Source organism: Sebastes fasciatus, chromosome 6 (assembly GCF_043250625.1).
Source record: "Sebastes fasciatus isolate fSebFas1 chromosome 6, fSebFas1.pri, whole genome shotgun sequence".
Lineage (NCBI taxonomy): Eukaryota > Metazoa > Chordata > Actinopteri > Perciformes > Sebastidae > Sebastes > Sebastes fasciatus.
The window spans coordinates 16,228,382-16,252,953 of record NC_133800.1 but is presented as its reverse complement, the minus strand read 5'-3'; the positions used below and the strand labels follow the sequence as shown (position 1 = coordinate 16,252,953).

Below are 24,572 nucleotides of genomic sequence, written 5' to 3'. Positions count from 1 at the left end.
CCTTTGGCGCTAATAGTACCGCTGTGCGCGCGGACAGTTCACCTCCCACCTGGTGCTCACCGAGTCGCGAGATGTTTGACCGTTTCCAGGGCAACCTACTGACGTTCCTTAATGTCAATCAAGACTCAACACTGCAGCTGTGAGCTTCAGCATGGAAGAGTTCAGCATCGATTTAAAGTCTCCACGTTTTCCCCTGAAAGTAAGTTAAATGATGCATGTGTGAGACAGTACAATGGGCAAGGTGGTGGAATGACTTAGGCATTTAAAATGTGTTATTTTTGTCTACATATAAGCTAGTTAAGGTTAATGAAATCATTTGGGAGTTTCAGACAGACTATAGCTTCTGTGAGTCAGGTTAACTGTGTTTTCATTACATATTAGTGGTGTTATAGCTAAATACTCTGCACTTTTAAAATCTAAAATCCATTAATGGTAAAGGCTTAATAATCAAATGCTGCACTTTACTGTATTTTGATTGTTTTTATTATCCTTTTAATTGTTTTCTTATACTTGTATATTCTTTTATTCGTTTTTATCTTATGCACTTTGTGCTCTTTTATCTTGCTTTTATATATGTAAAGCACTTTGAATTGCCTTTGTGTATGAAATGTGCTATATAAATAAACTTTCCTTGCCTTACCTTAATAATGGGATTCTTCTGAGTAGCCTGGGTTTAGAAAATAGTGGTTAACACTATTGATATTAGTTTTTAGGCTATTCAGTCATGGCTAGTCAAATGCTGCATTACAGTGCTCACCGACTTGTGCCGCTCTTGTAGGTTACTTCATGTTCATGTTGGGGAGTGGGAGAGACAGGAAGGCACAGGAATTTATAGTTTTCCTCGTGAAAAGAAGTCAACAAGCTATATTGTCTTTGGTTTCCTGGACAACTGAGCAACATAAACCCCCCCACTCCTGCCCAGTCAGCCTTAACCAGTGGTAGATACTGGGGATGTTGTGTTTGTATGGTACTGCTGAGTGTCTCTTTATTTGTCTTCAGCAATAGGACATGACTGACAGAGGCCATGATGGAGCAGGCAGAGAAGCAGAGGACACAGATGAGCTTCTTTACACAGGTTTTATAAGCAGTAATATGCAATATCTCACCCTCTTGGGAGTTTGCACCCACTCCTGTTGACCCTTTGCCTGCTTTCACAGATCTCAATGACAACAGCAGTGTGTCTGGACTGGACTCTCCGCCTCGCAAATTGGACCACTGTGACCTTCTCCTAGATGCCCTCGATGCTCAGCTTGGTCAACTGCAGGTCTGTGATTTTCATTCTGTCTTCCCGCTTGTTTGTATGTGTAATCTGGAATAAATGTTTTAAGAAGTAAGTGTGATTCGTGTGTACAGGTCCAGCCCCAGAAACGGCAAGCAATTTCCAGAGAGCGTGATTGCAATGATGCAGGTAATTTATGTCACAACACACACCTTAGACCAAATTTGGTGATTTTCTTTTTTTTTTCAGATGATAAACTGTGTATATTTTTTATTTTTCTAGCTCCTCTCAGGTGGAGTCAATCTTTGAGTAAAGACACAGGGCTTGGGAGTACAACTCAAACAAATGACACTCCCATGTCGTGTCTTGATTTCATACACACTACGACGATTGAGCAAACATCAGGTAATATTTCAATATTAATATCATTACAGAAAACACTGTAACACAGTAATTGTTTTAAGCCAAATTCTAAAAAGATGATAGGTAAATGTCCTGCAGTAATAGAAATAATAAGTACTACTGCTTGTCCCCAGGCTTTTGTCAACTAGTGTGCTTGAATTTGCTCAGATGAAAACAAAAAGTGCAATGCGTAAGATGTGTTTATGCTCAATAACCCGTTTAATATTGATGTAAGCCAGGTGTCTTAAATGGGTAAACTTTGGTTTGTATCAGGGGTTCTCAATTTAAGGAGCCAGCATATGGTTGAGGGCCACATAGGAAAAGTGCACACATAAAATAAAATATCTTTTTCATCTCATTTCCACATTAAACTGCAGAGTTATCCACTGAAATCCACTTTTTTTTTTTTTTTATGAAATTTTTATGTACTATACTATACTTTGCAATTTTAGGACATTTAATTTAAAAAAAATGTATATCATATTATACAATTTTAAAAAATGTAAAAAGTCAAAGTATAGTACCTCAAAAAAATAAAAAAGTAATAGTACAGTATGTTGAAAAAATAAGTCATAGTATAGTAACTCAACATTTAAAAAAAAATCGTAATATAGTATGTCGAAAAAAGCCACAGTATAGTATGTCGTAAGAAAAATCATCATATAGTATGTCGAAAAAAGAAAAAAAATCATAGAATAGTGTCATAAAAAAAGTCATAGTATAGTATGTCGAAAAAATAAAAGTCATAGAGCCATAATATTGTATGTGAAAAAAAGTTATAGTATAGTATGTTGAAAAAAATGAAAGTCATATTGAAGTATGTTGAGAAAATAAGTCATAGTATAGTATGTCGAAAAAGTCATTTAAAATTCATAGTGTAGTATATAAAAAAAAAAGTCATAGTACAGTATGTACTGAAATTTAAAAAAAAAAAAAGTCATGGTAAAATATGTCGAAATAAAGTCATAGTATAGTTTCTCGAAAGTCATAGTGTATATAGAACGTCGAAAAAAGTCATAAAAAAGTCATAGTATATAAAAAACTCATAGTAAAGTATTATATATCGAAAAAAAGTCCCAAAACTAAGCTTTTTCTTCACACAAAAGCATCCCATCTGTCTTCTGCTCTTCCCCCAGAGAGGAGCAGAAGCTGCCGTGAAGGTCCTGTCACTCATGAGGAAACTAAACTGAAATTAGACAGAAGGACAAGAGACAAAGAGGAATTAGAGTCTCAGAGGGAGCAGGTCATCTGGAGGCTCGAGAGGCTTCTTGGAGACACCTGTAACGACGAAAGGATGGCAGGAGAAACTCACCCTCCTTCAGACAGCATCTGCACTGAGGATTTTGTCAGATGCTTCAGAGACGAGATGGTCGAATTGGCATTGCCAGCGAGTAATATGCAGCAACTAGACAAAGAGGAAGTGGACGAGAGGACAGAGATATCTGACTGTGACTCTTTCCAGAGTAAACAAAAAGAACACAGTATTATTAATGTCGACAGAAGAGGAGCAGCAACGACAGAGAAAAGCAGTGAAGACACACAGACAGCTCATTATTGTCAAAGAAAGCAACTGGAGAAATATCTTTACGACAGCCATGGAGTAAATACATCATGCAGTGAGAAAGCAGGAGCTGGAGAGAGATACAACACACCACAGAAGCTTGGTGATGATAGCAGCAGTGAGTACTCTCTTTACAAATTCTTACTGTGGATATCTATAGTGCCCAGAGGATTAAATCTTAACGCACATCACACTCACATTGCCTTGGAATTTACTGAGCCCCTTCATTATCCTCAGAGGATGAACCCTTTGCATTCTGGATGTGATCTTTTGCAGTACCCTTATCCCAAAATATCAACTTTACACGTACCTAACCTAATTACAATGAAATTTACAGAGCACATTTATGCCTGCAAGGGGATGAACCATTTTAATTTGAATGACCCTATTGCCTTTCTTGAAGTGCCACCCAAAGGAAAAACTTTACATCTGTGTCCTCAAGGATAACACAATGAGTATATTGTTTGAACTAGCACTTTTTTGGGGTTATCATATATAATGCACCCTCTATAGCACTCCGACCTTCCTCTAGACTTTTATTCATTTTACTTTTATGGGTCCTTTACACCTTTTTTTTTTCTCTCTCCTCTTTCAGTCTTGCACAGAACAGAGGTCGTAACAGAACATGAAACCCTGCGGCAGATCAACAGCCGTTCTCCTACGGCCAGGTGCTTGGCAGGTAACACGCACAGATTACACTGCACCTAGAAAGCGCAGTCTAGCTAATCCTCTTGGAAATTCATTCCCCACTAACAGTGATTATAGACTGCTTGTTTCTCTTATAGGAGTACCTGTGTGGAGTTTTGACACCGTGTCCATTGACAGTGACCTTGACTCAGTCTGCACAGAGCAAGTCAGGCAGCATATTCACCGGCGACCAGGTGAGAGACTGTAGTAAAAAGGGAGGGAAGCAAGTCTCATTTTAAAATGACAAAACATGTTCACATATAAAATATCACCATTTGAAATATAGCTACTAACAAAAGAGCTGACAGCACAAACTGAAATATTTAAGAGATAATACTTGAAAACAAACTATTTAAGTAGTAATAAGAGTACTAAAAATATGTAGGAAATTACAGTTAACATCATTTGTGTGATCCCTTCAGGATGGCTCTCTCTCATTGAGTCTGTCACAGGCATGGATGACTACTGTACGAACCACAGCGACTATGACACCCCCACACAGGAAGAAAGTGAACCTAGATCTACATCAGGTAAAGCAAGATCTAACAATGTATTCCTTTATGAGTCCATAGTAACAAAAGAAAAAATGAATCTCTAAATGTCAGAATTTGCCTCTCTCTGTTTAAAAAGGCCAAAGATCCTCTAATGGAAATGTACACAACAGAAGTCCTTCTGTCTGTAAAGCACAGCGTAAGAAGAGAGAAACTTACAGGTAAACCAAACGGAAGATTTGAAATCATACTGAACATTTTCTTCTCAGTGGTCTGTGCAATTTTAAAATGATTATTTTGCATATATCTCTGACTTGTACACTGTGCATGTTTGTGTATCGCAGACGTGTGTGTTCTTTGGGTGACAATGACAAGGACACAGATGAGGAAATGAATCACTGGAGCAGGAGATGCAGAGAGAAGACATCCGAGAAGATGCAGTCTGATTGGGCCAAGTCGAAAGAGCGGCTCTCTACACTCCGACAAGTGAGAATGAGTCTCCCAGTGGATTGTAGCATCATATTTAGAGTCATTTGAAGAATATTTTTCTATCAACAGTATACACTCTCCTGTGTACATGCTCCCCAGGCGCTTTACAGCATCCCACTGCTCTTAAGGATGGGTTAAATGCAGAGGTCAAATACATTTCATGTATGTACCTGTATGTATAGGACAAATCTAATAAAGTTTAAGTTTGTGTGTCTGGTTTAGAAATGTGAGAAAGAGGAGAAGACACTACAGAAGAAGAAGACTCAGGTAAAAGATGTTGAGCTCTCCCTCTCTGAACTTCAACACAGACGAAAGGTAAAGTGTTGCATCTTATATACAGTAGGTAATCAAAACACTGCGTACAGAAGTCTCACTAATACTCACAGTTGTTGCTATATGTCCCAGCATGCCTTGCAGGAATTAGAGCGACTGACTGTAGAGACAGCAAAGATGGAGAAGGAGAAGAGGACTCTGGAGTTCGTTCTGAGAGACAGCAGGGCAGAGAAAGACTCTATTAGGTATAAAACCCGAAGCTGTATCAACATGGTAACATCACATTGCATTGACATAATTCTGTGCTATAAAAAGGATAGTAACACAACAATGAATGTGTTGTAGTTTCCAGCTGCATGAGCTGCAGAGGCAGAGAGAGTCCTCTGTCCTCGAGGTAAGAGACATGGAAGAAGAACTCTCAACCCCGAGTCATTGTAAACAGACTCTAAAGGATGGAGCCTTCATGGAGAGGGTAATGAAACCAGCAATATGTCTATCAATCTTGGTTGTGTTCAGTCATTCACAGGTTTTAATATGTCAGGTTTTTTCTTATTACTATACTTTTCTTTTGTTACTCCAATTCTCGACCAACAGCCCAGTGTCGTCGTGTCCGTGCTGGAGAGGGATGAGATGGAGAGACAGCTGGATAACGCCAAAACAGAACTGTTTGCTGAACAGCGACGTGCAAGAGAGAAGCTGGAGTCCATGCAAGAGGTACTGTGTTAAGGCCTATTGAGATCTATATTGACAATTATAAACCATGATATGATTAAAATATATATTTCATGTAATTATGTGTTCACAATATAAAGATAAGATTTTAAATAATATAAAATAAATCATCCAAAATTATAATTATATTATTTTTGGTTTGATGTCAGAGTGAAATAATAAAAACATTTTCAGCCAGTCAAATAATAGGGTAGTAATGGGTTTGTTTGCGGATGATACTATGTTATGTATTCAAACACGTTTACTTAATGAATGATATTGGCCGATACCCAAAGCCCAGGTATCGCTATTGGTATCGGGACTGAAAAAGTGGGATCGGTGCATCCCTATATTACAGGGAGAGAAACTACAGGGAGAAAGTGTTTGTTTTGGTGTGAAAGGCAGATTTACTTCTGTATTTGAAAATATCTCTGGTGTGATCTCGGAGCAGAAGTTGGAGGAGACTCGTGAGGAGCTCCAGAGGGTCACGGAGGCAGAGAGCTTCCTGAGGAACAGGTGTGCTTCTCTGGAGGAGAAACAGAGGAAGAAAAAGGATCAGATCGAGGTGACACTTAATGAAATTATACTCTAATTTGTAATACAAAAAAAAATCCTTGTTTATATTTTCTAACTATCCTTACTATTTTTTTGGTGTATCTCTTTCTATCAGGCAGTAGAGTTTCACGTAGGCAAGCTGCAGGGTGAACTGGGAGAATGCCACATCAGAGTGGGCACTCAGGAGAAGATGTTGGCCCAGAAGGAGCTGCAGCTGCTAGATTTACAGGAGCAACGTGGGGCCTTACAAGCAGAAAGAGATGGACTGAAGGGGGCGCTACAACACCTGAAAACCCAGCATTGCAATGCACTGAAAGAGGCCCACGAGCAAGCTCAAAGAAAGATGGTAAGTGCTGTGTTGTTTTAAGTCTACAAACTATGTTTTTTATAATGTAACATTAACAGGTAATTAAGGTTCCTCTGTTTTAATTCAGGAGGCAACATTGAAGCAGCAAAAGAAACAATTGGCTTTGGCTCATGAGCAGCAAATCCAAAAGGTGACAAACATGTCTGCAAAACTAAAATATGTATTCTTCAAGTGACATCATCACAGTTTGATGAACAATCCCTTTGGCTGTTGTGTCCTCAGGTTAATAAGCAGACTGAAGAGGAGAAGTTAAATGCTTTGAAAGAACAAGCTCTGTCTCTCACACGACACACTGAGTCCTTGAAAAGTTCCCTTCAGGTCAGTGTGTTTCCCTGAACATATGAAATCCACTCTTATGTAATCTGCAACATTTGGGTGGCATTAGTGGATATCGAAACCTAACTTTTCTGTGTTCTTTTCATGATTATACATTCAGCAAGTAAAAACACTCCATACTTTTCATGTGATCCTCTCCTATTCTGGCAGCTAAAGGAAGAAGAGGCAAAGAAGCTGAGGGCTTCTCTGGAGCAGCAGCAGCAGGAGGCAAAGCACCGTGAAGAGGAGCTGCATTTAGAAGCTTTGGAAAAGGTACTTTGATAATCCTCTTCCTAAATTATACAATATTTTTTCCACACGATTGCATGTTATGCACAGTATGCTTCCATTTAGGTGCACAAAGCAATAGAGGACGAGAGGAGGAAGTGGGAGGCAGAAAAAGTGGAAGCAGTGCAGGTGCACTGTGGGATACTGGAAGAGCAGAATAGAAAGAGCCTTGAAAGCATGAGGAGCGAGATGCAGCGGGAGAAGAGTAAAGCACTGGCTCTTCAGCATAAAGTGGTGGAACTAAAAACTGTAAGATGACTCAACCATTAAATAAATCAGAAATGTATTCAGATTGTATTCTGATTTCATTCTCTATGATTTTCTTTTTATCTGGAAGAGAGTGCAGGAGATGGAGAGTGAAAGCTGTGCACAGCAGAGAGAGCAGGAGTCTTTGCTGGCTGTTATTTGTAAATCGCTGAAAGAGGAGCACCAGACCGAGCTGCAGAAGTTGCAGAGACGGATGGCACAGGTGCAAGAAAACCACAGAAAGCAATTACTCGCACGCACATAAAGAGGTGTGGTGCTGTAGACGAGCTGACATGGTGTGGTCTGTGGTCACAGGAGAGTAAGAGGGCAGTGCTGCGGCTCGAGCAGGCTGTTCAGCTGGCACAGAAAGAGGCCGACGGGCTCCGGGTGATGTCGGAGGAAAGCGAGAGCAGCCATAACCGAATCACAGCTGAGCTGGAACAGCAGCTCAGGCACTGGGCCCAGCAGCTGGGAGCAGAGTGCCAGCATCTACACCTCTTAGTGGAGCAGAGTGGAGCCAAACTAAGTTCTGTGCAACCACATCACAGGTATAAATTCCTGCTCTGGTTTTATAAAGACGTGACTACTTTGTAAGCAACCCGATGTAATTCTGATGCCTTTGTATTGTGCAGTCCTTCAGCAGCCGAGGCCGTTACAAACCTGACAACACTAAGAGAGCAGTTAAAGCACTTGGTCAACCATCTACAGAAGGAGCTTGAGTCACAGAAACAAACCACTGAGCAGCTGAGAAAAGACAAGGTATAGTTTAGACTTTGCCTCCTGTTTGCAAATACAGCACATTAAATGTATACATAACTATAAGTTCATATTTTTTCAGGAGCGAGAGTTGAGCATCCAGAGGCAACAGCTGAGGATGGACAGAGACCAAGCCTTGGATTCTCTAAAGGAGCGTCTCATTAAGGTATCAATTTGACACACTTTCTAAAGCTCATGTCAGACACAGAAAACTCATCACTCACAGCATTAATATGCAACATCATCTGCTTCTGCAGGAGCACATTGAGGAGTTAAGCAGTCTGAACTGGCCTCATGAGTGTGATGGAGGAGCTGAGGGAGGAGGAGCGGCAGCATCGCTACGCAAACAGCTGAAGGCCAAAGACCTGGAGCTCAGACAGGTTCAGAGGAGCATGGGTCAGTGGAAGGAACAGACTGCAGCTCGTCTGGCATGCAAGTTCGAAGAAGAGTTAACAGCTGAACTGGAAAGGTAACATGCAAACAAACAAACTAAGTCAAAATGCACATACATTTTGTTCTTTAAAAATTTAAAAGGGATAGTTTGGGTGTTTTGAAATGGGGTTGTATGAGGTACTTATCCATAGTAGGTGTATTACCTACAGTAGATGACCGTACACCCCCAGTTTGGAGAAACAGACAGGAGTACAGACACCAAAGCAAAGTAATACAGTGCTGTGGACGGGTACGGCAGCAAAATGTATTTTAGTCACGTAAAAGAAAGGCTCACCTAAAAAATAAAAATCAATATCCATTTAAGTGTATGTTATATATAGAATATTTTCACCGCTTCATCTTGCCGTCAGAGAACCCTTTCCTTCTTTTCGACGGGGAACTGAACTGAAAGTGAAACTTGTCTATGCTCTCTTCAAAGCCACCAGACTCCGTTGACAAAAACAGTGTAGATAAGTTTCACTTTCAGGTCAGTTCCATGTCAGAAAATATTCTAAATATAGCGTACACTTAGGTGGCTAAAATATGTTTTGCTGCCGGCCACAGCAGTACATTGCTTTGCTTCCCTGCCGGTACTCCTGTCCGTTTCTCCAAGCTGGGGGCGTGCCGACCATCATCTCCTGTAGGTAATACACTGACTATGGAGAAGTACCTCACACAACCCCACTGAGAAACACCCAAACTATCTTTAAGCTGTGATTTCCATACTATTTGGAAATGTGAAACAAATTTGCTCCTCTCTCAAAAATGGTCCAGAATCCAATAAAACTTAACAGAATAGAAATCAAAAGATATTCTGCTTTTCTATATTTAAGTTTTGCTCTAATTTTTGCTATCCCACAGGTGCAAGACAAAGTTGTTAAGGGGCAGGTAACTGGTTTCTGATGACATACTAACCAGCTGTCTGTCCTTACAAGAGCATGATCTCACCTCAACTCACTGCGATATGCGTTATGTATCATAGATGTAACATTAACTTTACATGTAAACCTAGAACTCCTTCACGTAGTTATGTCAATCATTCACAACAAACAACTTTTCAAATGCAGGTTTTTGTTTTTCCAGAAAACCATCAAAGTCTCGAGAGGAGAGGCAGAGAAAGCCTGAGATCCCTGGAGGAGAGAGGACGCTTAGTTCAAAGGTAAGCGGTTTACTACATCAAGCTCTAACAGATACGTAACCTCAAGACATTCAATATAAATCTATTTATTGACAAAAAGCACTTGTCTTTTACCCATCAGGAAGCTCAGCATTCAGTTTGCTCTCCCTCCCTCCATGTTGTGGACTCTGCTGCCTCCCACAGCCCCTCAGACGTGGCTTCATTTAAGCTTCTCCGTTACCTCCAGAGCAGAGTCAAGCAGCTCCGTGTAGAAAACCAAACCTACACCTGGAGCCCATCGTCTGCTAACACAATCCCTTTAGATTTATCAGGATCCTATCTTTCAACAGTGAGTGCATTGTTTTAATAGCCACTGGCTGCATTCAAAGCAACAACCAAACTGCAGACATAATGCAAACTGCTGTTGTGCTTCTAGAGGACAGAGATAGTTGTCATTTATAAATGTAAAAAATGCAAACAAGACGCATCATCACAAACTACCTGCTTATCCTCAATTCTGGGTCTGATTTGAAATCCTCTCAGTCAAAACAAACCTAAAAGTACTTCTAAATCTGTTAAAGACAGAAGAGAAAAATAGTACTGTAAATGGGGCAGTGTCATTAACAATTCCAATATTATTACTGTGCTTGTCTTCATAAAATAATAATATGTAATACTGGTGTCTCCTTTATAGATCACTCAAGGTCAAGACGTTGCTGGGATTCAATCATCAATCAGGACAGTCTCAAGTTAAGAACATGAAACCTGTGTGTGTGTGTGCGTGTGTGTGTGTGTGTTACACACACCAGTGATACCATGTAATGCATTCCAGGCTATTTTTTCTGGCCACAGAAATGAATCATTTACTGTTACATGTGCTGAAGATTGCAGATTTCTAAGCAGGTCACAGTGACAAATGACACAACTGAAGATTTGGTCGTTAAGTTCACATTCCTCTGTGTTAAGGCAGTCAAGTTTTATGGCTTACGGTTACAATGAACTCTGAATGAGTGATGAACTGACATTTAACAGAAAGATCATGTGAGTTACGTCAGAGAACCTCATAAAGCTGACAGGTCTTTGTGGGAGTCCTTTGTATAGTCATAAATTGTAAAATAAAAATGTTGGGTGGATTTCTGTTCAAGGTCAAACTGAATTATGTCATTAGCATTCAATATAACATCTTAATTAACTTTGCAAAAATGTCTAATCTTAAAGCTAGGGTTGGTAATCTTAAGAAACTAGCAAGAGTACACTGGATTTTAAAAATGATCCAACTGAAAAACCCAGCCCAGTGTTGCTAACTATTTTCCAATGAAAGCAGCTAGCAGCACTAGCTCCAAAAGTCACCAAGTCGGCAACACTGACAGCGAACATGGCAATTTTTAGCACTCACAGCTGTCCGTTTGTGGAAGACTCCGGTGATGTGCAATGAGGCAGACAGACATGGACAATGTAAAAACAAATAAAAAGTCACAACACTCGACGGCTGGTTGCAATTCTGGTAATGTATATATGAAAATACAATCAAATCATCAAAAAGGTGCATGTCCATGACTTCTTTACGAATTTGTCAAAGCTCACAGAAGGCGTACTCGCTAAGCACTGAAGATAATCTTTCTACCACAACGAGTACAACAGCAAGCAGGAAGTCATGCCTTGAGCAAAACACAACACACAGGAACAATATTTGGTGTCCTGTTTAACAATGCCCAAAGGCTGAACATAAAAACTGTACAAAATTCAGACGCTGCACTGATGTTTAACAAAGAGCGTCATATTTACAGTACATCAGTGTTGTTGGCTCGGCTTTGGCAAAATAATGAACAAATTGTCTTATTTCTAAGGGCAAAGATTAATTCTGTAAGTTATATAAAATTGGTTATGTAAGGCTGTCTACAGAACTTTTCAAAGTCTTGAGATCATGACAGTTGTCTTAGCGATTTAAATAAATAAGTGTTGTCAAAAATATCTAAGTATTGATACTGAATATTTGAAAGGTTCAATACTCATTTTCCACTGTATCGAGCCAGCTACCCTTTTGTTCTTGGAATCAAAAATTCTATGCCCTCAATGTTGTTTCAATTTTTCCCTGTGGTATCAAATACCGATATTCTTCAAGGTATTGTATTGAGGTTAGAAAATCCAGTATTGTGACAACACTAATAAATAAAACTGATTAATTAGATCAGTGTTTTTGTTACATCTTACATATGGTTGCTTGGGATTATAGCCCAAAAACCTAAACTGGGTGACTGTAAAGCAAAAGACGTGTTGCACACTTTCCAAAACAGCACAATATTCATGTAAAGCCAGCGTGCCTCGCCAAACTGACCAACTTAAAGTGGTTCTGAGTCCTTTATAGTCTCTTGTGCGACTGCATTTCAAGTCTTTTACTTTGGCATGGCTTTTCCAATCATCAAGCACCGTTACATTTCCATGTCCTCCTCTCCAGAGCTGTGCGCCACAGGAAAGCTGTACAGAGAGGAGTGTGTGTCTGCAGGTGGACTGGGGGGGCTGTGAGGGGTGGGAGATGGACATGGAGTCGGGGGTTGTCGAGATACTGTCTGTTGTTTACGCGGTTTCTGTAACGGGCCCTTTCGCTTCCGACAGAAGGGATCGTCTGGTGGCCGCCACAACACCAGCTCCATGCAGGACTGGCTCCTAAAGGTGTGAGGAAGAGGCAGGTGAGACAAAATAAACACTGGGGAAAAAGAATGTGTCAAGGAGGAAACAGCAGAATACGAGTCATCTACTTCAAGTTACTTCATGAAAATGCAGAGAACATACACAGACTGGGCAACTGTGTGCGGCAGGATGTCGCTGATGCCGCGCTGTAGACCTTCCTTCAAGCTGTCAGAGATTACCAGCACTGGCCGTCTTGGGGCCGGCTCTACATCCAGATCTTCATCCTCGTCATCCTCCAGCGTTATTCTGTGATACATAGGGGTGTAACGATACGTTTTAACAACGACACGATATGATTTCCATGGTTCCGATACGATTCATGGACAATATTTGGCTCATCTAGAGTGATACAGGCAGGTTTTTCTTGTAAGGGAATCAGGGATAAGTAAACAACGATTAATGGCAAATACATACACCTTTTATTTGAAAATAATAAAAAGTGCAACTGCAGGACCTGCTGATTCAGTCCTCATTTTCAATATAAACGGTAGAGTAATAATACAGTGATCAACCGCTTCTAGTGATCAAACAGCTTGGGACAGAATCATTCCTATACATAATTAGCTTATAGTAATCAAGTAGTCCGCTTACAGTCTTCATTTGGGATCTTTTCATACATGAAAACATACGGAAAAACATTTTAAAACTATGTTAGACTAACGGTAGTTGAATTTCTGTTTTGTTTTTTACTTTACTCCTTTGATAATTTGCTTCGCGGACCGTCTGCTTTCCGGCTGGATACGTGAGGCTGATGCTGCGTGTACAATGATATAACGGCAAAAAGGTCATTTTCTCTGAGTGAAAAAACGACAGTGCCTGTGGGTGATAGTGCCTGAAACTCTGCCGGCTACTGGGTGAGAGAGCGAGGAGTCCCGGCAAAGGGGCGTCGTTCGTCTGCATGCTCGCGCTGCAGGACAGGTGTCGTGCCAAAAAGTGACTGTCCGCCAAAAATTGATTTCCACTCTTGAGCGCATGCAGCATGTCATTTGCGTGATATAGGCAATAATAGGCTACTATTGTTTGCGATAATGTGTTTGGAATGTCTAATATCCTGTTTTTTTATTTGGAATTAGACTGTAATTATAATGATTTACGGATGGGTTGTAGAAATGATCTCCTTTGCATTATGACTATGCGTTATTTTACCTGCTCTGTGCCCTAGATTATAAACCAGCCCATTACTTCTCACCTTTACTATTACCCCGGACATACAGTTATGTGTATCTGCACATAATGACTGTTTAATCCAGATAATAGTAGCGGTAGACTATAAACTTGTCGATACTGCTTTAAGATGCTGCACACACTCCCGTGAGTGGAAATCAGTTTTTGGCGGATGATCACTTTTTGGCACAACACCGGCAGAGCTGGCGAGCTGGTGCATGTCAATGACGTTATACAAAGGGAGAGTGAACCGGAGTAACGTTTAACATTTCTTTACTAATAAAAGTGCTAAAAAATACATCCATGTAACGTTTCTGGTGTTTAAATACAAGGTGCAAATTCTCCCTCTGTTGACATTATTGGGTTGGAGTTCTGTCTAGGGAAGCCACCGTTATCTGTACAGCTGTGTCTGTAGTAGGGACCATAGAGCCAGTTGCCGGGGCAACCAGGGTCAGAGATGCCAGAGGAACCGATGAAGTAAAAAACAGGATAAGGGTAAAACACTGAGCACCAGGGAGGAAGGGCAGAGTTGTGAGGCCTTCATGCAGAGAGCACCTCAACGGTGGTGACCTGAGAATTGCTCCTTGATCAAGCTTCAATAAACCTTCTGTGTAAGACATCAACAGCTTCGGGGACTCTTCCTTCCTATTGAGTTAACTTGTGTATCAGAAATTCCACCACAGACCTCACTGTATAAAATGACCTGTGGTGACCTCTAGGATAATCACAGCCTCATGAAACATTATAACCACAAACTAGAGACCTAGATCATTCAGAGTATGGGTGGCTTTCCTGGCTATATTGACAATAAGGGGGTTCCTGAGCAGAAGTTCAGAAAGAAGTTTCCAGAACAGAAGTGTTCGCCATGCAATCACTGAGAAACATGCATTTCTTGCAGACATTTTCAAATGTCAAAAGTTTTTGATACCAAATCACAGCATTGCTTTTTCTATGGTGTTCCTCAGGGTCTTGGTGTCTTAATGTGGTATTTTGGAGGGATTATTAATCATTTTTATCAATTCTTTAGTGGTAAACAATGGTTCAATTTAGCACCAAATCTGTGTAACAAATGGTATCAACCCAAAATTGCTGCACAAATTTATGAGATATAAGTGAGCATGGGAATGACGTTCATATACTTCTATCATGATGTTTTAAGCCCTTATACACTTTCAACATTAATTTTAATTAATTAATTAATTAATGTTTATTTCTGAATTATGACTAGAACAACTTGACACACAGTGCTACAAATTAATCTTCAGGTTCTCAGCTTTCAGATGATGTACACCACTTCTATGTGACATCTACTCTTGACCTGCTATCTCCCCTTAAAGACCCCCTGTACTCCCCTAAAAAAAGACAAAAAAACGGGTCTATTGTGGGTCTCAGAGGGTTAATTGAAAACTTTGAATGAATTGGAAAAATCATAGATTAAATGAATCATATTAATAATTCTACACAGTATAGTTTTTCCATCCAAATCAGTGACATAAAGATGATAATGTACAGCTAGCGGGTCATTGTTGTTAAATAAACCCCTTCAGGATGCTGCAAAACCCCTCCGCTTTGCCTCAGGGTGCCGCATCACCCTGTCTGAATTTATTTCATATTGCATACCTGTCTTCGATCTCCTGAAGTTTCCTCTGAGCTGCCTCTATCTCCATGCAGGAACTCTCTGTCTCAGGTCTGGGCAGAGCAGAGGGGGGCTGAGGCAAAGTTGAGGGCTGAGATGCTGGGCAGGGCTGTGGAAGTGCAGGGCTGGCTTGCTGTGCAGGTAAAGGAGGGCAGCTGTTCGCTGCAGGCCAGTCATGACGAGTGTTTAAGTTCTCTGAAATGTCCAATTCTGCCTCAACCATTAACCTCCTCCTCTTAGCACTGCATCCCCTGAGAAAACAGTACGATATTCATCACAACACTCATATGTGGCTATTACAAGCATTGTCAAATGTTAAAGGGACTGTTTACAACTTCTTACACGTATAAATCACCCGGGTCGGTGTCTCATGCGCTCGCATATGTGCGCTCGCGTGTGGCTACGCTGTTCAGACAAGACTCCAACACAAACTACACGGAAGCACCAAAACTGCAAAGTTATATCTAGTGAAGCCCGTCTGTTAAACAGTGTTGGCCGCGGTCGGAGGACGCGGGGGAGACTGTAGCTTTGGTCTCCAGGGCCGGAGTCTCTGCTGTATTCTGCTCCTCTGCTTTGCTGCTTGCCTTCACTCAGCTCACTCCACCTCACATGCATGCACGCACACTACACACTGCAGAAGACTTCGTAGCTCTGAGAATATCTAGTGAATGTACAGTGGACGTTTACGCAGAAATAACTGCTGCAGCTCCTCCAGACCAACAGAGGTTTTCCGCGTCTTGTGAAGTGACGGGGCTACGCAGCGAGAAACGTTATCGTCTCTGACTGGGTGCCGGTGACTCCCCTGTTCTCTCCGGCCACGGGCGGGAGGCTGAAGCAGGAAAAGCCAGCACTAGGATCAGCAGTGATTCATGGAGAGACCTTCGTCTGGTCAGCTAACATTACTGCCAAGCAGGTGAAATATAGTGATATTGTGGTTTTAGCTGACGTGTGTCGCCTCACTGTTTTGAGCTCATGAGCCCGACGCTGACTTTCGTTGACTTAACGGCCACAGGTGTCGCTGTTAACAAGCAATTCTGATTCTTACAAACAGTCCCTTTAAGTAAGACTCCAATCTCTCACTTACTCATCGTCCACTCTCCTCCTGTGTTTCCTGAGACATCGTGTCTCCCAGCTGTTTTGGAACAGAGACAGATGTGTCAAAACACAATAATACAACATGTCAGGTTAAGATTGAAAAGATAGGGGGATTTTGCAATCCCTAAAATCATCAGCTTACATACTTGTTAGATAGAGTTGCTCTCTGTAGGTGGCCAGACGTACTTGGAGATCCGAGGTCAAACTCAGGAAGGCTTGTGGGGCCAGAAAATGAATACATGGCTGGCAGAAACCCCAGTATACTGCTTGTGGGAGCAGGGTGATGCATGGTGGTCCAGTCGGTGAAATGATTTTGAAGACACACACACAAACTGACCTGATAGATCAGTATTGATACCAATCAGATGTTAAAGGATATAACCTACATGACGCACAACAATCTGTTTACACTGAAGACTGATTATCTAGCTAGCTTCATGTAACCTTAGTGTGATGTTAACTGGCTTTTATCATAACGTGACACGGCAACACACGATAACAGCTTCATCCCTGCGCTGAATAACAACTTTGACTGAGTAAACCAGACAATATATATATATATATAAGTTAGTTATGTAGTAACAGACCTGTGCAGCTGCCCTGCCCCTTCAGTGTTGTTGTTGTTGTTTCACGTTAGCTAGTCTCCGTCAATTCACAGTTCACCTCGTGCATAATCCCATTAGCAAACAGCAACAGGCTCGGCATGCTCAGGTTTTACTAACTTAATGTTTGAAGCAGAAATAAACCCCCTACATGAGAGGTCCCTGTGGCGTGGACTGCTTGAATGGTAGTCTGGGTTAAGACTGACGTTACTTAGCTATTCAGAGAAAAAGTTAGGTTCTAGAATGTGCGTACGTTACGTTAGGTGCATTGTGGGAGTTGTAGTTAGTGAGGACAAACGGCTCAAAGTTTGTATTGAACACTCGGTTAAGACACAGAAACAACTTTAACCGAGTTAAATATGTGTTGAAGCATTTGTAGCTACTTACATTAACACATGACATTGACTAGCATTAGCTGAAATATCGTTTTCACTTCACAGCCGAGTCTTGTAGTCCACCGCCGTCTGGAGGCAGCTAGTGACCGGAAGCGGAAGTAGATAAATAAGTAAAGTTTTTTTTTTTGGTTTGAGTTGAGTTTATTAAAATAACAACATGTGCAGGGAGAGAGAAAAGTAATACAAAATAAAGTCGCACACAAAAATATTTATGTTATAACATTAAAAAAAAACATGATTACAAAACAGGGATTTAGAAGAAGCATGTTTAAATATAAACTATTACAGGGACACGTTTCAGACAGCTCTTGTATATATCTAAGTTTTTTTTTTTTTTTTAATTGAAGATAATTCATTTACAAACATTGAGGCATTGTTATCTAAACTCAATACTTCTAACATACAAGGCACAATTGGATAGGAAAGATAACTTAAAGGGACTATTTGTAAGATTCAGAAACGCTGCTTAACAGCGACACCTGTGGCCTTGAAATCAACGATAGTCAGCGTCGAGCTTGCGCTTGCTCGCTCTACATAGACATGAACGAGCATCGCTCAAAGCAGTGAGGCGACACATGTCAGCTAAAACCACAATATCACTCTATATTTCAGCTACTTGGCAGTAATGTTAGCTGACCAGACGAAGGTCTCTCTATGAATCAATGCTGATCCTAGTGTTGGCTTTTCCTGCTCAGCGCAGGCTTCAGCAGCAGGGCTCCTCAACGAGTTACGTTATCACCTCCCGACCGCAGCCGGCAGCCGAAGACACCGGCACCCGGTCGGTAACGAGACGATAACGTAACTCGTTGAGGAGCCCCGTCACTTCACAAGACACGGAAAACCTCTGTTGGTCTGGAGGAGCTGCAGCATTTATTTCTGCACAAACGTCCCCTGTACATTCACTAGATATTCTCAGAGCTAAACTAACTCTTCTGCAGTGTGGAGTGAGCGCGCGTTCACGTCTAGAGGTGGAGCAAGACAGCGAGGACGCGTGCGCTGTCTGAGTGAAGGTGAGCAGGCAGCGGAGACGAGGCTCCGGCCACACGCGAGCGCGCATATGCCAACGCGCATGTGGGCCGACCCGCTACATTTATACGCTTAAAAAGTTACAATCAGTCCCTTTAAATTATAAAAACAATAATATAATAACAAAAATAAAAGAGGGGGTAGGAAATAATTCAAGGAACAAAAAAATAAATGCATAAATAAATAATAATAAGACTGCACTCTTCCATTGTTGCTCTAGGGGTCATCATTATATATGTTCAGTTCTTCATAAGCTCTGAGGAGAGACATTGCATGTTGTCCTTTCATTAGTCTTAAAGCACTGAGATGATTGTCCACAAGGTCTCTTTTGAAAACGGAAAATAGGGGTTTCATTTTAATAATAATAATAATAATACATTTTATATATATGAGTAGTTTCTGGATACTCAAAGACACTTTAAACAAATAAAATAATCATAAAAACAAGGACCTCATAAAAATATAAAACACACAATATTAATTACACATTAAAAGCAGTTCTAAAAAGGTGAGTTTTGATTAGTGATTTTCCTCCATTTGGATGCATGGATGAAGAAATTAGCCAGCAGTATCAGATTGTTCAATATCAGGTCACTCTTAATGTCCTTCATGTTAATACCAAACAGAATATTTTCTCTTGTGAGAGAGGAGCAAGTAGTTGGATTTTGGTTGACAGCCAGTCCTGCAAATCTTCCCAGAAAGCAGCAGAATATATACAGTGGAAAAACAGATGATCAGTAGTTTCAATCTCAGTCTCACAAAAGTTGCAGTTATTGTGATCAACATTAAATAGATAGACAGCTACCTCTTGTTTGTATATTTTTGTGTACCAAAGAGTATATGTATTGACAAGATAGTTCCCTCCAACCTCCTGTGTATGGTCTGACCCACATTTCATTCATCATTCAAGCCTTTCGCTCCTTTGTGGAGCATAGACCGTTGACCACAGTCCGCCAGAGTCTTTTGTCCTGGGCTTTCCTCTCCAGTTGTTTCCGTGTCAGCCACACCCACACCCACAGCTCGTGTTTAAAAGGACCGCCTCGCTTTATCATCTCAAATGACGAGTCATGTGACAGTGAAATACTAGAAGCTGTTGTCCGCTCCTCTGTTCTTACTCAGCTCTCATTCTTCACACTGGAGTCGCTCTCCGAGGAGGTAAGACAGCACCTTTTACTGCAAAAATATAAAATATCATTACTTAAACTGCTGTGACAATATTATAGGCTCTTATACGATCTTATCATATATACATCTCGTCGTTGAATACAGTGTTATGTATCTAATCCACATGTATATTGCAATTAATTTAGCTTTATTGTAAACGTTACCTGCCTCTCAAATACGTGAATGCTTTCATATTAAGAGGTTTTTTTATCTTCCTATTTTACAGTAGGCCTATATCTGTAGCCTATTATTAGTTTAACATGTTAGGCGAATATATTGATTTCCACTGTTTGTGTTATCCAACAGGTTACTCAGAATGCTGCCTTTGATCATAATCGCATGCCTACTGGCTTCTGCCTCATGTAGTAAGTATTTTTTAATAAATCCTGTTATCACCAATCATTAAAACCCTGACTGCCCTTACTGAATCTGAGCTCTGCAAATAACCCAGTTTACAGATACACTGACTCACTGGTCTGGACATTCACAGATTTTGCAATCATCTACTTAATGTAGCCTATTTGAATGTCCTTCATCTTGCTTGCTCACGGAAAAAAATGTCAAATTACAGCAATCTTTGTCACATTTTTGGTCTACAGTGATATGTGATAAGATATCTGGAACTTGAGCACAGCAATGAAACTTCTCTAAATTATTAAATCTTCACAATCTGTGTTTCCTCCCTTGTGACTGCTGATGCTGCAGTTCTGGTTTTGCAATGCCCTGAAAAGTTCAAGTTGATGTCAGCAAGAGAGAGTTACTGAAATATTTGTTTTTATGTCTGTGATCAAAAGGCCTGAGAAACATTTGTCTTTTAATATTTTAATCCAGATACTGAAGAATCCAACAATGAGTTGTACCTGACACTCAATAAGAATCTACTCCGCTCTCTGGAGACACAGGAAGGACTCCCCAACCCCAGTGTCCATTTGGCATTACGGCTTTCTAATTACCACAACCTCGCCAAAGAGAGCGAACACCTGAATAAACTGAAAAATGATTTGCACAATGATATTCAGAGGTATTGCACTGTTTGACACAACAAATGCAATGCTATTTTAAATCTGTTTTCCTTGGTGTTCTCACCTGAACCTGAGTCTCCTGTGTCTCTCTCAGCTCTCTCTCTAACAGCAAGGCTGTGGTCGGCATCATGGCGCTGTACACTCTGGCTCTGAAGTCCTCCTGCTACGACATCCACACAGTCACCTTCACCGTCAGTGAGAAGAGTGAGTCGCTGCTGACACACCTGAAGAAACAGTTGGAAGACGAGAAAGATCATATTGCCTGTAAGTTTCCCTTTGACCGTTTGGAGGCCAACGGTTGTCATAAAAAGTGTTTTACATTGTGCTACAAAATGAGTTCAAAGTTTACTTAGTGTGGATATTTCTTCAGAAATGTGTGTACAAGCGTAAAATCTCAACTAACTAATTTTCATAATTTAGGCTATATGTTAAGTATTTATATTATCGGCAAATACTTTAGCTGTATAGCTGTGATGTCTGTTGAGTTTGTCTCAATGAAATGGTTGTACTTTGTCTAAGAATTAGAGTCATTAGAGTAACTACTGACTAATTCCATCCAAACGTATATACAGTAGGTAGGAATAAAGTACCATTTAATTTCTTGAACATCACTGTGAAGTCACATTTTAATATAATTTGGTTTCTTTTATTTCTCCTGTCCATTGCACAGCCGGCCACCGCCCTTTGACCAACTATTACCAGTACTCTCTGGGTGTGCTCGCTCTTTGCGCCAGCGGCGTCAGGGTCAACCACCATGTCAGCAACAAGCTCGTCAAGGCAGTACAATATGAACACTTCACATATGGAGACCATGAGAGTATTGGTGAGTGTGACCTGCCTAAATCTTTTCTTTTAGCTGTTAAAATAAATATGAAATAGATGATGCACAGGCAGGGATGCATCCCAATTCTTGTGATAAAGATTGTCAATAGATTTTCTTATAGTGTACTGAACACCGGTCACGCTGTGGACAAGCTAATGAAAGATAAAAGCTGTGCTGTTTAGTTGCATTACATTTAGACAGAGGCGGGTAGAGTAGCCAAAACTGGTACTCAAGTAAAAGTACTGTTACTTTGCAAAAAATGACTCAAGTAGAAGTAAAAGTACTCATCAAAATTACTACTTGGGTAGGGTTGAGTACAAAAGTATTTACTGAAAAAAAATGAGTGTGTAGCGAGTAACTACAAACACCGGCACACTACTGTCTTTACCCCTCAAATCTTTCATTTGATATGGATATGACTGGAATTATTTCTACCACAGATGGTCTTCCTCAGGTAAAGTTGAATAAGTGAACATACATCGGTATTTGTGAGGAAATCAAGTCATCATCTCCTGATTAGATAACCTGGCACATATTCACCAGACACATTTTTTTAATAAACTTTGCTTGTTGTCTCCTGTAATATATTATTATTTTTCAAATAAATCAGCAAATCGTGTGCATGTGCACTATAGACCGTGTCTGTTCTGTCAAAAGCAAATATAAAGAGTGTGAACATGTCACAGTGTCCTTAAACTTTGATCATTCCAGTAAAGATGTCCCAGTTCCCATCACAGACAGCCACAGATAACACCCAGGTGTCTCCAATCACATGAAGACAATAGGATCAGAGAAGAAGTCTCTTATCTTTATGAAAATGTCTCATATCAGATAACTAATTTAGGCTAATAAGAAGATGTGATGAGGAATGATGTTTCATCATTAATAATCACCTATTAAATACAGGTGTGTTCACTTCTTCACGTTGACCTGAGGAATATCTACTGAAGTAAGAGTAAAAAGTGTGCTGCATTAAAACTACTCTGACAAGTACAATTTAGCCTATTCAAAAAAGTTACTTGAGTACATGTAACCGAGTAAATGTAACTATTACTACCCACCTCTGCATTTAGAGTCATATTTCAGAGAGGTAAATTCCATAAAGTTACCTGATATTAGTTTTACTAGTAGGCCAGCTTGATGTTGAATGGCTCGTGTGGTTAATCGAAAAAGATCAAGGTTGTTCCAAAACACATTCAACGAAGACAAATGGGCCTTTACATCAAATCAAAGAGCCAAAACTAAAAAAAAAATTATAAGCAAACTTGTCTTAATGTAAAACGCAATTGCCCACACCTGACTCCACTGATTGGCTGGAGCGCCAGGGATTTAGTTTTCTATGGCCTACAGAGGTCCCCACTAGGTGGCAGTATTGTTTTTACAGTACCAAACAAAAAACACAAACTGTCTCTAACACACATGTTTTATTCTACTTTCTCTCCTTAGATACCTATGCCATGGCTGGAATGGCACTCCAGTGTGTGAAGGACGCTGGTTGTAATGGGCTGATCACTTTTCAGGTCAACACAGCCCTCATCAAGGTCAAGCAGAAGCTCTTGGCCTCTCGTAGGACCGATGGTCATCTTGGCAATGAGTTCAGCACAGGCCTCGCAGTTCAAGTAAGGAACTTTTTCCTTATTTTTTTGTTCAGCTCCCTTTGTCTCTTACAGAACTAAATCTTCTGCAGCTTAAATGTACTTATTTGTTCTGTTCAAGGCCTTATTGGCAATGGGCAGCCAAGCTGCAGAGTATGCTTCCTCAATAGAGGCCATGAGGACAGGCGCCAGAAGCAACACATACCACAACCCAATGGCCATATCTCAGATGCTGCCAGCTCTCCAGCAGAAATCCTACATGTCGGTTAAAAGCAAGCAATGCGACAATGAGGATGGTATGTGCTGCATTATTCCTACCCACTGTGGGCACTGTGATTGCAGGTTTTGTCTCACTGTTTGTGTCATGGTGTGTGTGTGTGTGTGTGTGTGTGTGTGTGTGTGTTCTTACAGACATGCTGGTGCTGGAGCCCATAGATCCTGTGGTGGTTTTACCAAGCGAGACCAAAGTGGCTGTGATGGTGGAAGTGGTGATGTCCAGCGGGGCGACTGCTCTTTACTCTGTGGATGTGCCAAAGGGAAGCTCTCTGTTGGAGGCTCTTGAACTTCTCAAGGGGAAAAATGTTGGCTTCACGTGAGTTCATTTAATGTACCTCTCTGCTTTTCAACTTTTTTTTAAAGTCCTGTATGATTGCCTATACATTGAGTAATATTTGATGCTGTGTGGCAGGTTTGAGAAGGAGTCCAGCCTGTGGGGACCGTTCTTAAGTGCGGTGAACGGCGAGCAGGCCAGACAGAGCGACCGCAGATACTGGCATCTCTCCTCTGATGGCACTGCACTCGGTCAGGGTGAGGACACACACATACACATATTACCTTGTGATTCACTAATAAAGCGTTCACTGTATTTCTTTGATCTGCTGCTTTAATTTCACTTTGACAAAACAAAATGTTTTTTTCCCATCAGGTGTCAATGATTTCAAGATTGAGGCAGCTCAAAATATCAGCATCAAAAACACAAGCTACTGAGTCAGTCACTGCTGATAACAGTGATTAATGAGGATCAAAAGCAGTGCAATCTTGAGTCTTTTTTCTGTCCTTTGTTGTTTTAACCAGTGATTAAACTTAAATTGTCTGATGCCATAATCTGTGATTGAATGGTCGAACTGGTTTCACATAATTTTAGCATTTCAAGGTTTGTAGCTTGAATAAAAGTGTAATTTTGAACTAATTGAACAGACATAGCTGTGAATATTCCAACTTTAGTATGTGAATTGTATTTTTTTTTATAATGGATCATTAAATGAGTGTGAAATGTTCACTCAAATGTATTGCAAAGCGTGATTGCACTTTTTTAAACAAATAAAAAAAAGTTGGAATGGCTTTTTAAATTATGCGTTCCTGTAGGTTTGTGTTTTTGTTTCAAACAAAATATGAATTATAAAAAGTTAATCAAATTATTGGATCACATTGGATTTCTTTAATTAGCAATTTG

At 40.5% G+C, this 24,572-nt stretch overlaps 3 protein-coding genes across 5 annotated transcripts; 2 read left to right on the top strand and 1 right to left on the bottom strand.

Annotated features, from left to right (window-relative positions):
* The first annotated feature begins 63 nt into the window (after positions 1–63).
* LOC141769161 (uncharacterized) lies at positions 64–10,731 on the top strand. The gene is made up of 29 exons (XM_074637951.1): positions 64–199; positions 1,000–1,075; positions 1,158–1,264; positions 1,354–1,408; positions 1,502–1,624; positions 2,758–3,300; positions 3,778–3,861; positions 3,968–4,063; positions 4,292–4,399; positions 4,500–4,581; positions 4,705–4,846; positions 5,072–5,164; positions 5,255–5,367; positions 5,468–5,594; positions 5,717–5,836; positions 6,285–6,398; positions 6,504–6,734; positions 6,823–6,885; positions 6,978–7,073; positions 7,242–7,343; positions 7,425–7,607; positions 7,696–7,827; positions 7,920–8,152; positions 8,237–8,363; positions 8,443–8,526; positions 8,618–8,829; positions 9,876–9,951; positions 10,052–10,258; positions 10,604–10,731. The coding sequence occupies exons 2-29, from the start codon at positions 1,009–1,011 to the stop codon at positions 10,661–10,663; spliced, it is 3,780 nt and encodes a 1,259-aa protein (XP_074494052.1). The 5' UTR covers positions 64–199; positions 1,000–1,008; the 3' UTR covers positions 10,664–10,731.
* A 1,144-nt stretch (positions 10,732–11,875) lies between these two features.
* Positions 11,876–17,604, bottom strand: ccdc117 (coiled-coil domain containing 117). 3 transcript variants are annotated; one of them, XM_074637952.1, is made up of 6 exons: positions 17,482–17,604; positions 16,639–16,829; positions 16,482–16,529; positions 15,382–15,648; positions 12,700–12,843; positions 11,876–12,573 (listed from the first exon to the last, which is right to left on the bottom strand). In XM_074637952.1, the coding sequence occupies exons 1-6, from the start codon at positions 17,494–17,496 to the stop codon at positions 12,339–12,341; spliced, it is 900 nt and encodes a 299-aa protein (XP_074494053.1). In that variant the 5' UTR covers positions 17,497–17,604; the 3' UTR covers positions 11,876–12,338. The 3 variants fall into 3 exon arrangements, with proteins under 3 accessions (XP_074494053.1, XP_074494054.1, XP_074494055.1); XM_074637953.1 differs by having other exon boundaries at positions 11,876–12,570; XM_074637954.1 differs by lacking the exon at positions 17,482–17,604 and adding an exon at positions 17,080–17,365.
* A 1,963-nt stretch (positions 17,605–19,567) lies between these two features.
* tcn2 (transcobalamin II) lies at positions 19,568–24,473 on the top strand. Its single transcript, XM_074637910.1, has 10 exons — positions 19,568–19,670; positions 19,986–20,044; positions 20,511–20,700; positions 20,796–20,965; positions 21,372–21,524; positions 22,971–23,143; positions 23,241–23,415; positions 23,531–23,711; positions 23,808–23,926; positions 24,045–24,473. Exons 2-10 carry the CDS (start codon positions 19,996–19,998, stop codon positions 24,104–24,106), a joined length of 1,272 nt encoding a protein of 423 aa, XP_074494011.1. The 5' UTR covers positions 19,568–19,670; positions 19,986–19,995; the 3' UTR covers positions 24,107–24,473.
* Positions 24,474–24,572: the final 99 nt, after the last annotated feature.

What these genes read in the sequence shown, in the direction of transcription:
- tcn2 (XM_074637910.1), top strand. Translation starts at nt 19,996, where the DNA reads ATGCTGCCTTTGATCATAATCGCATGCCTACTGGCTTCTGCCTCATGT. An exon ending in GCAATGCGACAATGAGGATG is followed by an intron (nt 23,416 to 23,530) that starts GTATGTGCTGCA and finishes GTGTTCTTACAG; the next exon opens with ACATGCTGGTGCTGGAGCCC. An exon ending in GGGAAAAATGTTGGCTTCAC is followed by an intron (nt 23,712 to 23,807) that starts GTGAGTTCATTT and finishes GCTGTGTGGCAG; the next exon opens with GTTTGAGAAGGAGTCCAGCC.
- LOC141769161 (XM_074637951.1), top strand. Translation starts at nt 1,009, where the DNA reads ATGACTGACAGAGGCCATGATGGAGCAGGCAGAGAAGCAGAGGACACA. An exon ending in GCTTGGTGATGATAGCAGCA is followed by an intron (nt 3,301 to 3,777) that starts GTGAGTACTCTC and finishes CTCCTCTTTCAG; the next exon opens with TCTTGCACAGAACAGAGGTC. An exon ending in AGCAAGCTCAAAGAAAGATG is followed by an intron (nt 6,735 to 6,822) that starts GTAAGTGCTGTG and finishes GTTTTAATTCAG; the next exon opens with GAGGCAACATTGAAGCAGCA.
- ccdc117 (XM_074637952.1), bottom strand. An exon ending in CTTCAGGAGATCGAAGACAG is followed by an intron (nt 12,844 to 15,381) that starts GTATGCAATATG and finishes TATGTATCACAG; the next exon opens with AATAACGCTGGAGGATGACG. An exon ending in CACACAGTTGCCCAGTCTGT is followed by an intron (nt 12,574 to 12,699) that starts GTATGTTCTCTG and finishes TCACACCTTTAG; the next exon opens with GAGCCAGTCCTGCATGGAGC.